The 12,668-nt window shown below is 35.0% G+C and overlaps 1 protein-coding gene across 1 annotated transcript in view; it reads left to right on the top strand.

The window, feature by feature from the left end:
- The window catches only part of SYCP1 (synaptonemal complex protein 1), an 80,521-nt gene that overhangs the window by 13,114 nt on the left and 54,739 nt on the right, over positions 1 to 12,668 (top strand). Inside the window, exons 8-11 of the mRNA XM_054565076.1 lie at positions 4,292 to 4,350; positions 5,546 to 5,615; positions 6,493 to 6,566; positions 11,929 to 12,037. Coding sequence (XP_054421051.1) covers positions 4,292 to 4,350; positions 5,546 to 5,615; positions 6,493 to 6,566; positions 11,929 to 12,037 — 312 coding nt within the window. The remainder of the gene's footprint in view (positions 1 to 4,291; positions 4,351 to 5,545; positions 5,616 to 6,492; positions 6,567 to 11,928; positions 12,038 to 12,668) is intronic.

The raw sequence follows: 12,668 nt of genomic DNA, 5'->3' as shown, positions 1-12,668 counted from the left end.
GAGAGAAACATTTGTTTCTCAGTCATTTTTCATTGAGACTATCATCATTTCTACTGGTATTCAGTTAATGGTCAGCATGGGTTGCTGCTAAGTTGTCCCTTTTCCCTGTCCTCAGCACTTTTTCAGGTTCTTTGGTGCTCTGTCCTTCATCCCACCATGGGCAGTTGCACATGATGTTGAAAACAAAGTAAATCCTGAAGCTGTCTGAGACCCCATCTATCTAGATATATTTTACAGCCATCTTTTCCCCCTCAGGATTTACCATCGTTCTTGAGCCCTCCTGAAGAAAAAGGCACATTCCTACTCTGCTCTTAGTTTGCCCAAACTATGTGGTGTTTCTGTGGTCCCCAACCATGAAGCTAAGAGCTTGATGAAGGTAGAGGCTGCAGAATCCCTTTTTAAATATATGCCACAAACTAGTAAGCTCTCTCACCTTTCCTTTGTAAAGGCCTCTTCTTCACAAATTGGCAAGTATTTCCTAGGTCTAGAAGGTGGGAAGTTTTGTTCTGACCTGTATATGTTTATGTCCTGAATCCTCCTTCTAACCCCAACACTTGGTTTTTGAAACTCAAAGATTTTTTTTCTTTGCTTTTAGTTAAATCATCTCTTCCTTAAGATAATTGATACTGCAAGATCTAGTTGCCCAATATGGGGTAGAGTGGGTGTGTGTGTGTGTGTAGATGAGAGAGAGAAGAGAAGAGAAAGGAAAAGAGGGAGGAGAGAGAGAGACAGAGACACAGATGAGGGGTGAAGGGAAAGTTGGAGAGATTGGGAAAGAAAAGAAGAGAGGGAGGAAGGAGAAAGAACATAAGGAGAGGGAATGGTGGAATAGTGAGAGAGAGATTGATGGATGGATTGATGGATAGATAAGTAGTATCAAGAAGAAAGACCGAAAAAGTGTTGGCAATAGAATGTAGTTCTTTTTTTAAAAATAAATTTTATTTTTTATTTTTTATTTTAGAGAGAAATGAAGGGAGGGAGAAAGGAAGGGAGAGAAACATCTATGTGACAGAGAAACATTAATTGGTTGCATCTCATATGCGCTCCAACTGGGGACCAAACCTACAACCCAGGCATGTGCCCTGACGAGGAGTCAAACCAGCAACTTTTCAGTTTGCGGGATGCCCAACCAACTGAGCCACACTGGCTGGGGTGGGAATGCAATTCTTAGAACAGATAGTTTCTGAAGAATAGATAAGGTTTGTTGCTGTGTGTTAGGTGGTGAAAATGACAGTGAACAGATGGAATAAGAAGTATTGATATGAACTATTTTTTGAAATGCTGATGTGTTCTGCCTCTATTTCCTTAAAATTTCCAGCCTTTTAATATTTAAGTAAGAATGGTTCAGCTCCTGTTCCATGTGCTGTGATTAGTTCAGAGCTCTCTGCAGCATTTTTGAGGGATTTAAGATACTTGTGCTCTTCTAACATCAGTTCATGTACTCTGTTTTTGGTTGTTCGGTTCTTTGTTGTCACTTTGAGCTGCTGTTCTCTTGTTTTTCAGCTGTTAATGAGAATCTGGAAATTGATTGTGGTTTCTGTGCTGCTGGCCTCATTTGGGGGAATGATACAGGGATAGCCGCATTTTCTCAATTCCCCCTTATACCTTAATTCCCCATAGCACTACCTCCCAACACTAAATTTTACTGACTTTACTGAAGGCCTGAGTATAGTTAGAGAAAATCATTGCTCACATAAAACACCGAAAAGAAAAATAAAAAAGAAGAATATTATAAGGGAATCATGGGGGATTTTTCTCTGAGGCCATTCTTAAACTTACTCTCCCTGTCTTGAGGTTTATCAGTCTTCTTAGAGATCAAGAGACAACAAGAACAAGCTTTACCTTTCATGTGTACCTCATGAATCTTAAATATACAAAGGAAAAAAGATTTAAAAATATATTTTATTAATTATGTTATTACAGTTGTCCCAATATTTCTCCCTTTGCTTCCTCCATCCAGTACCCCCATTCCTTCCAGCAATCCTCTCCTTAGTTCATATCCACGGTCATGCATGTAAGTTCTTTGGCTGCTCCATTGCCTATACTGTTCTTAACATCCCCCTGTCTATTCTGTACCTACCAGTTTGTGCCTCTCAATGCCCGCACCTTTTCCTCCATTCACCCCCTTCCTCCTCCGAACTGATAATGCTCCCAATGATCTCCATATCTATGATTTTCTTCCTGTTTCGCTTGTTTGCTTCGTTTGTTATTTGGATTCAAGTATCAATAGTTATGAATTTATTGCCATCGTAATGTTCAGCATTTTGATCATCTTCTTTTTCTTATATAATTCCCTTTAGCATTTCATATGATAATGGCTTGGTGATAATGAACTCCTTTAGTTTTACCTTGTCTGGGAAGCAGTTTATCTGCCCTTAAATTCTAAATGGTAGCTTTGCTGGAGAGAGTAATCTAGGTTATAGGTCCTTGCTTTTTATCACTTTGAATACTTCTTGCCAACCCCTTCTAGCCTGCAAAATTTCTTTTGAGAAATCTGCTGACAGTGTTATGGGAACTCCTTTGTAGGTAACTATCTGCTTTTCTCTTGCTACTTTTAAGATTCTCTCTTTATCTTTAACCTTTGGCATTTTAATTATGATGTATCTTTGGTGTGGTCCTTTTTGGGTCCATCTTGTTTGGGACTTTTTGTGCTTTCCTAGGCTTATATGTTTATTTCCTTCACCAAATTAGGAAAGTTTTCTCTCATTATTCTTTCAAATAAGTTTTCAATTTCTTGCTCTTTTTCCTCTCTTCCTGGCACCCCTATGATTTGGATGTTTCTGCATTTAAAGATGTCCCAGAAGTTCCTGAGCTTATCCTCATTTTTCTTGAATTCTCTTTTCTTCCTGCTGTTCTGGTTGAATGCTTTTTCCTTCCTTGTGTTCTAAATTGTTGATTTGATTCTTGGCTTCATCCCCTCCATTGTTGGTTCCCTGTAGATTTTTCTTTATTTCAGTTAATGTAACCTTCATTTTTGCCTGGGTCTGTTCTTATGCTGTTGAAGTACCCAATGAGTTCCTGAAACATCATGACAACCAGTGTTTGGAACTGTGCATCTGTTAGGTTACTTATCTCCATTTTGTTCAGTTCTTTTTCTGGAGTTTTGTTCTGCTCTTTCTTTAGAGCCATATTTCTTTTGGCAGCCTCCCCATGTTTGTTTCTGTGTAGTAAGTAGAACTGCTTTGACTCCCTGTCTTAGTAGTGTGGCCTATTGTAGAAAAGCACACCTGTTAAATTGTATGGGTTGGAGCCTTAGGTAATTGCCAGGGTGGGGCAAGCCATGTGTGTCACAGCTTTGTTACTCTGTGTGGAGGAGGGCTTGCTGAGAGGACAGTGCCACTGCCTGGCCTCTGGAGATATGTCTGGGAGGAAGCTGTCTCCCGGCACTGCCCTGCTGCCAGTCTCTTCACTTTCTCCCTGTATGCCACTGGTGTCTTTCTCCCTGGTACTGAATCCCAGAGTGGGTGGTTCTGCGTGAGTTCTAACTCTGTGTGGGCCCTTCAAGAGTAGTCTCTTGAGAATCCTGCCGTTCACTCTGCTGCCCCAATCCCCACTGATTTTTACAGCCAGAAGTTATGGGGACTTATCTTCCTAGTGCTGGAACCCTGGGCTGGATGGTCTGATCTGGGGCTGGGACCCCTCACTCAGAAGATATCCCTCCCGATTCCTATCCACAGCACGTGGATGTGGGGCCTCCTGTTCCCATCTCCACATCTCTCTAGGCATCTCAGTCTCTGCCCCTCCTACCCATTTAGATGAATGTGGCTTCTTTAAGCTGTTAGTTGTCTGACTTCTGCACAGCTTGATTTTCTGACAATTCTGGGTGATACTTGTTTTTGTAGTCTAGTTGAATTTTTCCTATAGTTGTATGTGGAGGTGAAGCATATTTATCTGTGCCTCCCTCTTGACCAGAAGTTGGAAGAAATGCTTTGTAGAATAGTTGTTACACCTGTACTCATTGTAAAGGCTAAAATTATATTTTACAAAGCTTGTAATAAATTCAAGGATAGTAATTTAATGGGAGAAAATTAGAGATAATCAAGCAGCACCAAGCTTTTGAGGTTGAGATGAAGTATACGCATGCCTTACTATGAAACTTCTTTTGGTGCTACTAAAAGATTTAAAAGATATAACAAGAACCTTTACTAACACACAATTTTAAGTATTTTAATATTTTCCTGATGCATTTTGAGTATTATCTTGTTGGTATCATAATTGTTTTTAAAATTTAATTTAAAAATCTTTAATATTATATTAATATTAATTTAAAAATCTTTATATTCATCTTTAGATGAATATGAACGGGAAGAAACTAGGCAAGTTTATGTGGATCTAAATAACAACATTGAGGTAAGTAGTAGTGAAAGTTTAATATTTTAAACAGAGTTATTTCTAAGCAAAGTAGAATGATAGCGACAAAGGTATAGAAAACTGTTCTTGTTAAAGAATTATTATTTATTTTTTTATATATGATTACATCACCAATAAAATTTCCAAGGTTTTATACTATGAGTGTTAATGTTTTGTTATTGGGTAGCTTTTGAATTTACATGTTAGTGACACCATTTAATGTAATTTATCAAATATTTATTAACTCTCTGTCAGATATTAGCAAATTGTGACACATAATCATTAATTTGAAAAACATAGTATTTTAATGTGTCTGGTTCCTGCTTAACCTGTCTTATCCCATCCCCTATAATTCTCCACTTTCCTTCTCTGCTGCAGTCACTCTTTTTTACATTTCTCAAACTTGCTAAGCTGTTTCTGATCTTGGTTCTTTGAATTTGTTCCCTTTGTCTAGGACTTTTGTGTCCAAGATCTTATGCAAAATCATAACTGTCATTTTTTATTACACCCTTACTACTCTATCTAAAATATCTTTCTATTTAATTATTACTTGCCTCACCTTGTTTACTTTTCCTGAAGATCAGTAAAACTAACATGACATCTGATATGTACGTGTATCGGTGTGTGTGTATTTTTTATATGGACTATAAGTTAGTTTCAGTTGGATAAGGGCTTTGTCTTATATCCTAAGTGTCTAAAACAGTGCCTGGCATGTAATAGACACTCAGTAACTATTAATTGAATAAATGAATTCATCCAATTTTGCAAATCAAGATTTGTTAATGAACTCATGCTGCCAGATGATCAATATGTAATTTGGACTCCTATGGGAACAGATCTCACAGAGGTTATGCTTTAGTGGGGAAGACTGATGTTAAGTAATTAAATATAAAGATAAAATTATGGATTTTGATATTAAGGCTATTAAGTAAATCACTTGAATACTAACAGTCATTTTACTGTTTAATGTTATATAACTTGATTCTAGTATCTTTAAGCATCTGAGAAGCTAACATAATGGGCACTCAGTAAGATTTTGGAAACTATATTGTTAAAAGTTACAGGGTTTTCATTATTCAAAGTTGCATGGTTTTAAGTCTGATGACCATGTGATACAAACTTATTGTTAATAGTTTGAAGAAAGCTATTTAAAAAGTTTAAGTATTATTCTTTAAAGTTAAATTTTGTATTTCAGAAAATGATAATAGCTTTTGAGGAACTTCGTGTGCAAGCTGAGAATTCCAGACTAGAAATGCATTTTAAATGTAGGGATCTTATTTAATTTTTGTTGTTCATCTGTTGCTTATATTTTATTAGATTCTGTTAATGTTTTTATACCATCAGCTTGATGCTTCAACCCTTTCAATTTTTGTATTGTGTGTGGTTTTGTAAGCCCCTAAAATCTTATGAAATGTGGAAGGGAATTGATATGTGTTAAAATTATGTTTTTGGCTTCAAAGCTACATTTTCCCTGAAATCAAACTTGCTAAGGTTTGTAGTTAATTTTTAGGAGTGTGATTTTGTCTTTTTACATATCTATGTCAAGTTGCATGTAAAAGTAACAACATATATTTTAAATGTTATTTCAGATTAGTATGTAATAAAGAACTTTTATTTTTTTTGAAAGAGAAAACATACATGTAATAGAGTCAATCAATCAAAACAAAAGTTATTTCTTTGAAAGGCTGATCAAACTGATAAACTGCTAGCAAAACTGATCAAGTAAAGCATAAGTCAAGGGTGTGACATTCCTCTGCTTCAAGCCTTTTGAAGGCTTCCCATCTTCATCATAGTAAAAGTCTTACAGTGACTTCAAGGTCTCACTTGATGTGTTGCTACTATCGGATCTCACTTCCTGTGATTATCTCCCTCATTTATAGTAGTACATTCTCCTTGTTCTGGATAAAGGCTACACATGCTTACCCCTTCCCCCCACAATGAAGAACTTTTACATATGCTCTGTTTTCTTAAGTTGTTGGAACTTTGATATTAAATTCACTATTTTAGTAAATTTAGCAAGAAAAGAGCACTTTATGCTTGTTAGACACATGTAACAAAGTTAAATAAAATACCAGAAACTTAAAGTTTTGTTTGTTTTGCAATTATATTAAGATATTAAAGTATGTTTTTTTATTTTTAAAGTAAAGGAAGATTATGAAAAAATTCAACACCTTGAAGAAGAATACAAGAAGGAAGTAAATGACAAGGAAAAGCAGGTGTATTATTAAAGTTAACTCTCTGTATACTTTGTATTTGCTAATTTATAATTTTTTAAATTTTTGATATTTTATTGTTTATGCTGTTATAGATGTCCCATTTTTTCCCCTTTGCTCCCCTCCACCCAGCCCGCTGCCCACTTCCATTGTCAGTCCCCACACCATAGTCCATGTCCATGGGTCCTTCATGTAATTTGACTAATCCCTTTACTTTCTTTCAGTCAGTCCCTTCCTCCCTCCTCCCTTCTCATAGCTGTCAGTCTATTTCCGGATTCCATGACTCAGGTTCTATTTTGCTCATTAGTTAATTTTGTTCCTTAGATTCCTTTTATAAATGCAATCATATGATATGTGTCTTTCACTGACTGACTTATTTCACTTAGTAGCATAGTAGTCTCCAGTTCCACCCATGGTGTTGCAAAAGGCAGGAATTCCTTTTTTTTTGCAGTATAGTATTCCATTGTTATAAATGTACCACAGTTTTCTGATCCACTCATCTACTGATGGGCACTTAGGCTGTTTCCAAATCTTGGTCTTTGTAAATAGTGCTGCTATGAACATAGAGGTGCATTAGTTTTTTTGAATTGGTGTTTTGTGGTTCTTAGGATATATGCCTAGCAATGGAATTGCTGGGTCAAAAGGCAGTTCCATTTTTAATTTTTTGAGGAAACTCCATATTGTTTCCACAGTGGCTGCACGAGTCTGTACGCCTACCAACAGTGCACAGGGGATCCATTTTCTCCACATCCTCACCAGCGCTTGTTTGTTGATTTATTAATGAGAGTCATTTTGGCAGGTTTGGGATGATATCTCATTGTGGTTTTAGTTTGCATCTCTCTGATGGCTAATGATATTGAGCATCTTTTCGTATGTCTGTGGGCCCTGTGTATGTCCTCCTTGAAGAAATGTCTATTCAGGTCCTTTGCCCATTTTTTAATTGGATTGTTTGTCTTCCTGGTGTTGAGTTGTGTGAATTCTTTATGTATTATATAAATTAAACCCTTGTCATATGTATCGTTGGCACATATATTCTTCCATATAATCAGTTCCCTTTTCGTTTTGATGATAGTTTCTTTAGCCATGCAGAAGCTTTTCAATTAGATGCAGTCCCATTTGTTTAATTTTGCCTTTATTTCCCTTGCTTTAGGAGATATATTGACAAAAAATATGCTGTGTGAGATATCTGAAATTATACTGCCTGTGTTTCCCACTAGGATTTTTGTGATATCTTGACTTACATTTAAGTCTTTTTTTTCTCTTGACTTTATTATGGTATAAGTTGGTGGTCTAATTTCATTTTTTTGCATGTTCCAGTCCAGTTCTCCCAACATTTATTGAAGAGACTGTCTTTCCTCCATTTTATGCTCCTGCCCCCTTTGTCAAATATTAATTGACCATAAAGACATGGGTTCATTTCTGGGCTCTCTACTCTGTTCCATTGATCTATATGTCTGTTCTTTTGCCAGTACCAGACTGTTTTGATTTGGCCTTGTAATATAGTTTGATATCAGGTATTGTGATCCTGCCAGTCTTTCTCAAGGTTGCTGAGGCTTTTTGGTTCCATATAAATTTTTGGAATATTTGTTCTAGATCTTTGAAGTATGTCATTGATATTTTAATAGGAATTGTGTTGAATCTATAAATTGCTTTGGGTAGTACAGACATTTTAATGATGCTAATTCTTCCAATCTATGAACAGGATATATGCTTCCTTTTATTTGTATCTTCTTCAATTTCTTTCTTCAGTGTTCTATAGTTTTCTAAGTACAGGTCTTTTACCTCCTTGATTAATTTATTCCTAGGTACTTTATTATTTTTTTTGTTGCTATAGTAAATGGAATTTTTTTCCTAGTTTCTCTTTCTGATAGTTTATTGTTGGTGTTCAAAAATGCCATCGATTTCTGAATATTGGCTTTGTGTCCTGCTACTTTGCCAAATTCTCCTACTAGGTTGAGTAGATTTTTGGTGGAGCCTGTATGGTTTTCTATGTACACTATCATGTCATCTGTGAATAAAGAGCGTTTTACTTCTTCATTTTCAATTTGGATGCCTTTTATTTCTTGTCTGATCACTGTGGCTAGGACTTCTGGTAAATGTTGAGTAAGAGTGGTAACAGCAAGCACCCTTGTCTTGTTCCTGATCTTAATGGAAATGCTTTTCATTTTTGCCCGTTGAGTATGACCTTGGCTATAGGTTTCTAGCGTATGGCCTTTATTATGTTGAGGTATGCTCCCTCTACTCCCATTTTGCTGAGTGCATTTATCATAAGTGGGTACTGGATTTATTAAATGCTTTTTATGTATCTATTGACACTATCATATGATTTTTGTCTTTCATTTTGTTTATGTGGTGTATCACATTTATTGATTTGTGAATATTTTAACATCCTTGTGGCCCTGGAATAAATCCCACTTGATCATGGTGTATGTATTGCTAGACCTGGTTTTCTAGTACTTTGTTGAGGATTTTAGCATCTATGATCATCAGAGATATTGGATGTAATTTCCTTTTTTTGTTGTGTCTTTACCTGGTTTTGGGATTAGGATAATATTGGCCTTATAAGAAAAGTTTGGGAGCCTTCTTTCTTTTTGGGTTTTTCTGGAATAGTTTGAGAAGGATAGGTGTTAGTTCCTCTTTGAATGTTTGGTAAAATTCTCCTGTGAAGCCATCTGGTCCAGGGTTTTTGTGTGCCAAGAGTTTTTTGATTACTACTTCAATTTTTCTAGTTGTTATCAGTCTATTCAGATTTTCTGCTTCTTCCTGCTTCCATTTTGGAAGAGTATATGTTTCTAGAAATGTATTCATTTTGTCTAGGTTGTCCAGAATCTTAGCATATAGTTGTTCATAGTAATTTCTTAAAATATTTTGTATTTCTGTGGTATTAGTTGTTACTTCTCCTCTTTCATTTCTGATTTTATTTATTTTGGTCGTCTCTTCTGTTTTTCTTGATAAGTCTGGTTAATTTATAAAATATTTAAGATTTCAAAAGAAATTTATATTTGCTGACTGCACAATAAATTTCTATTAGATAGTTTTATTATTATACATATCCACCTATTCAGCCTTTTGCTGGCAGAATTAATTTCCATTGACTGAAATTGCACACACAATCAATGCTAGACCTTTATAAAAAAATCAGTGAATTTTCTACATTATTTATATTAGTGAATAATGGGACCTTGCTGCGAAAATATTTTATTTTGTGAGAACTTTTGTTCAAAAACCTCGTAAAATGTGAAGACCATGATCATTGACCATTCAGCCCACATTTCATAGTTTATTTTGAAATATACTATTCATGACAAATGAAGGTGAACTAAAACTCTTTTTTGCTTTTTATTAATATCACATAGTGTAAGACTTGAAAATTGTAAATGTTGTTTTCAGGCCATTATTATATAAACTTTATCCGTTTCAAGCCTTCTGCTTCCCAGTGGAAAGCATTATGTAGAAAGTAATCTTATTCTCTTTGTTTTCCTGTTTTTTTCCAGAGTTTTTCTCTGATTTGCCACATGATACCTTGTAAAGATAGATAATAAGGATATCTACTTAAACAATAGTAGCAAAAGTTAATTCAAAGTACAGAGAAGATTTTAGAGTTTTCTTTTGGTTCTGGTTTAACATTAGAATAATTTATGCATTAGGCTTAGATACTTTGAAAGAGTTAGTAATTTTCTATAATTTAGCTGAATTTATAAATCAGATTTCTGAAAGGAGGCGGTATTTTTAAAAGTTAAAACTGTGTTTATTACAAAGAACATAAAAATAGAATGCAGTGCTAAAAAGTCTTGAAGATGCTTGGGCAGAGCTTACAGATTGTTGGGGTTCCCTGTAAAATGATGGAGTGGCCAGCTTGTGTTTTTGCTGGGGACTCCTAAATATCATTAAGACTTTTTTTTTCTTCAGATTTCTGCCTGGAGATATAAACTTGGCTGTGGCTTTTGGAGCTAGGTTAGCAGGGTAGGAAGACAGGCTGTCTCGTCATTCCATGTGTTGACTTTCAATTGTTCTTTACCCTCCCCCTCCCTATGTCTAGTATACCTATGTTTAGGGATTCTCTTTTTCAATTTATGTCTGTGTCTGTTGCAAAGATAGAGTAGGGTTCGTTCTCTGACTACACTGGCTATAACGGAGTAGAGTACAGGGAAGGACTTTGAAATAGTCTCCTTAAACTTAGTTCCCTGTTTCATACTTAACCTTTTATAGTGTCTGTTGCTTCTTATTCCTGACACATTCTTGGGTTCTTTGAGGTGAACATACCTTGCTTCTCATTAGTATCTTCCTTGCTCAGGCTCTTCGGTTTGATCTTCCTTTTCTATGCTGAATTATTTTCCATTTCATCCAACTGCTTTCTTTACATATTGCGGTTTGGATTATGGAAGTCTCATGGTTTCATGGAAGATGAAGTTTTCTTTGTTGTTTTCCTGGTTATTTTTTTGAGTGATTTGGAGATGAAAGTTGTATTTTTTTGGTGATTTGGAGATGAAAGTAGGGCAAAGAGATCTTTTTGCCATCTTGAATCTGCAAGTTTCAACTTATCTTTTAAGTATACCTTCACCTTTTCTTCACATGTACTCAGTATTCTAACCATCTGAATATTTTCAGTTCTCTGTATGAAGCATGATCTGTTGATCCTTTGTGTTCTTGTTTGAGTCTAGAATACTTATTTCCTCGTGTTTTATTAATTTACTTGTTTAGAAAGACTCTATTCTTTTCTCTGAGAAGGATTAATTTTTGGTTGCTTTCCCCAAGATTTATATACATGTTCCTTTCTTGATTTCCTGTAACATTTTTGTCCTGTTACTAATAATATTCAAGTAGAGTTGTCTGTCTTCTGGTCTAGGCTATGCGTTTTTTGAAGGTGAGTTCAATTCTTATTACGGTTTGTGGAATGATGTAGGTGCTGAATAATATTTATGGAATAAATGGACCAAGTAGATTTTATTATATAATCTTTTCAGTAATAACATAAAATGCATACTATAATATTGGGTACATCATATTACAGTAAATTCTCATTTAATGTCACCAACAGGTTCTGAGAACGGCAGCAAAACGATGTATAATGAAACTAATTTTGCCATAGGCTAATTGCTGTAAACAAATTTCCTATGGTTTCTCATCAAAATTATAATGAAACAACATTGAATGAAATGTTGTTTTCAAGGATCTGCTATGGTTTCTTCATTCATTTATTTATTAAATATTTTTTGGGGGGGACAGTCGTACACTAAATGGTAGGCACAGCCAACTGAAAAGCATATAAGCAAGTATATAAAATAATCATAGGTGATGATAAGTGCTAAGTTACCATTTTTTATTTTTCAAATATGTAATATTTTATTTAAATATTTAATTTTAGGTATCACTGCTATTGGTCCAAAACACTGAGAAAGAAAATAAAATGAAAGAGTTAATGTTGCTGCTAGAAGAATCTGGAGATAAAGTTAATCACTTAGAAGAAAAAATCAGTAAGAACTTGTATCGTAAAATATAACAATGGATATTATGTATGTCTCTCGTTATGTTTTAATTTTTGGCTTTCATTATAGTTTTGTTGTAATGCTTTCTTGAGCTGTAATTCCCAAATTGGGGTGAACCAGTTCAAGTAAAGCATAATAGAATCATTTAGGGAACTATTTCAAAGTACTCCTCTTTTTCCATTTCCTATTCTCTCTTTTGTTTCAACAAAGTGCTCTATGAAAACAGGGAACTATGCCTTTTCATTCACCGATGCATTCCAAAAACAATGCCTGGCACATATGAGGCACTCTAAATATTTTATGAATGAATGAATACTCTGGGAGCACAATGGAGGGAATTATTAATTATTTCTGGAGCAAGACATTTGGAAAGGAATTAGGGAAAAAAATTGTTGAACTAGAACTTAGATGAGTAAAGGATCATGAGACAGTTAATTGGAGGAGAGAGTATATGCAGAAGAAATGGCTTGTGCAAGTCATGGAAGTGTGAAAGTTAGGGTATGTTTGAAACACTAATTGGTGTGTCTGTATCTTCATGAGAGTAGAAAAGAATTTTGGATCAGATTATGAAGGATCTTGAATGTCATGTTACCTTTAGACTTACTGCGTTTTTTTCAAA

The sequence above is a fragment of the Pteronotus mesoamericanus genome, unplaced genomic scaffold (genome assembly GCF_021234165.1).
Source record: "Pteronotus mesoamericanus isolate MK-2021 breed Mesoamerican mustached bat unplaced genomic scaffold, CSHL_Meso_final scaffold_99, whole genome shotgun sequence".
NCBI lineage: Eukaryota > Metazoa > Chordata > Mammalia > Chiroptera > Mormoopidae > Pteronotus > Pteronotus mesoamericanus.
The sequence above is the reverse complement of the archived record's forward strand: the minus strand, read 5'-3'. Positions and strand labels throughout refer to the sequence as shown.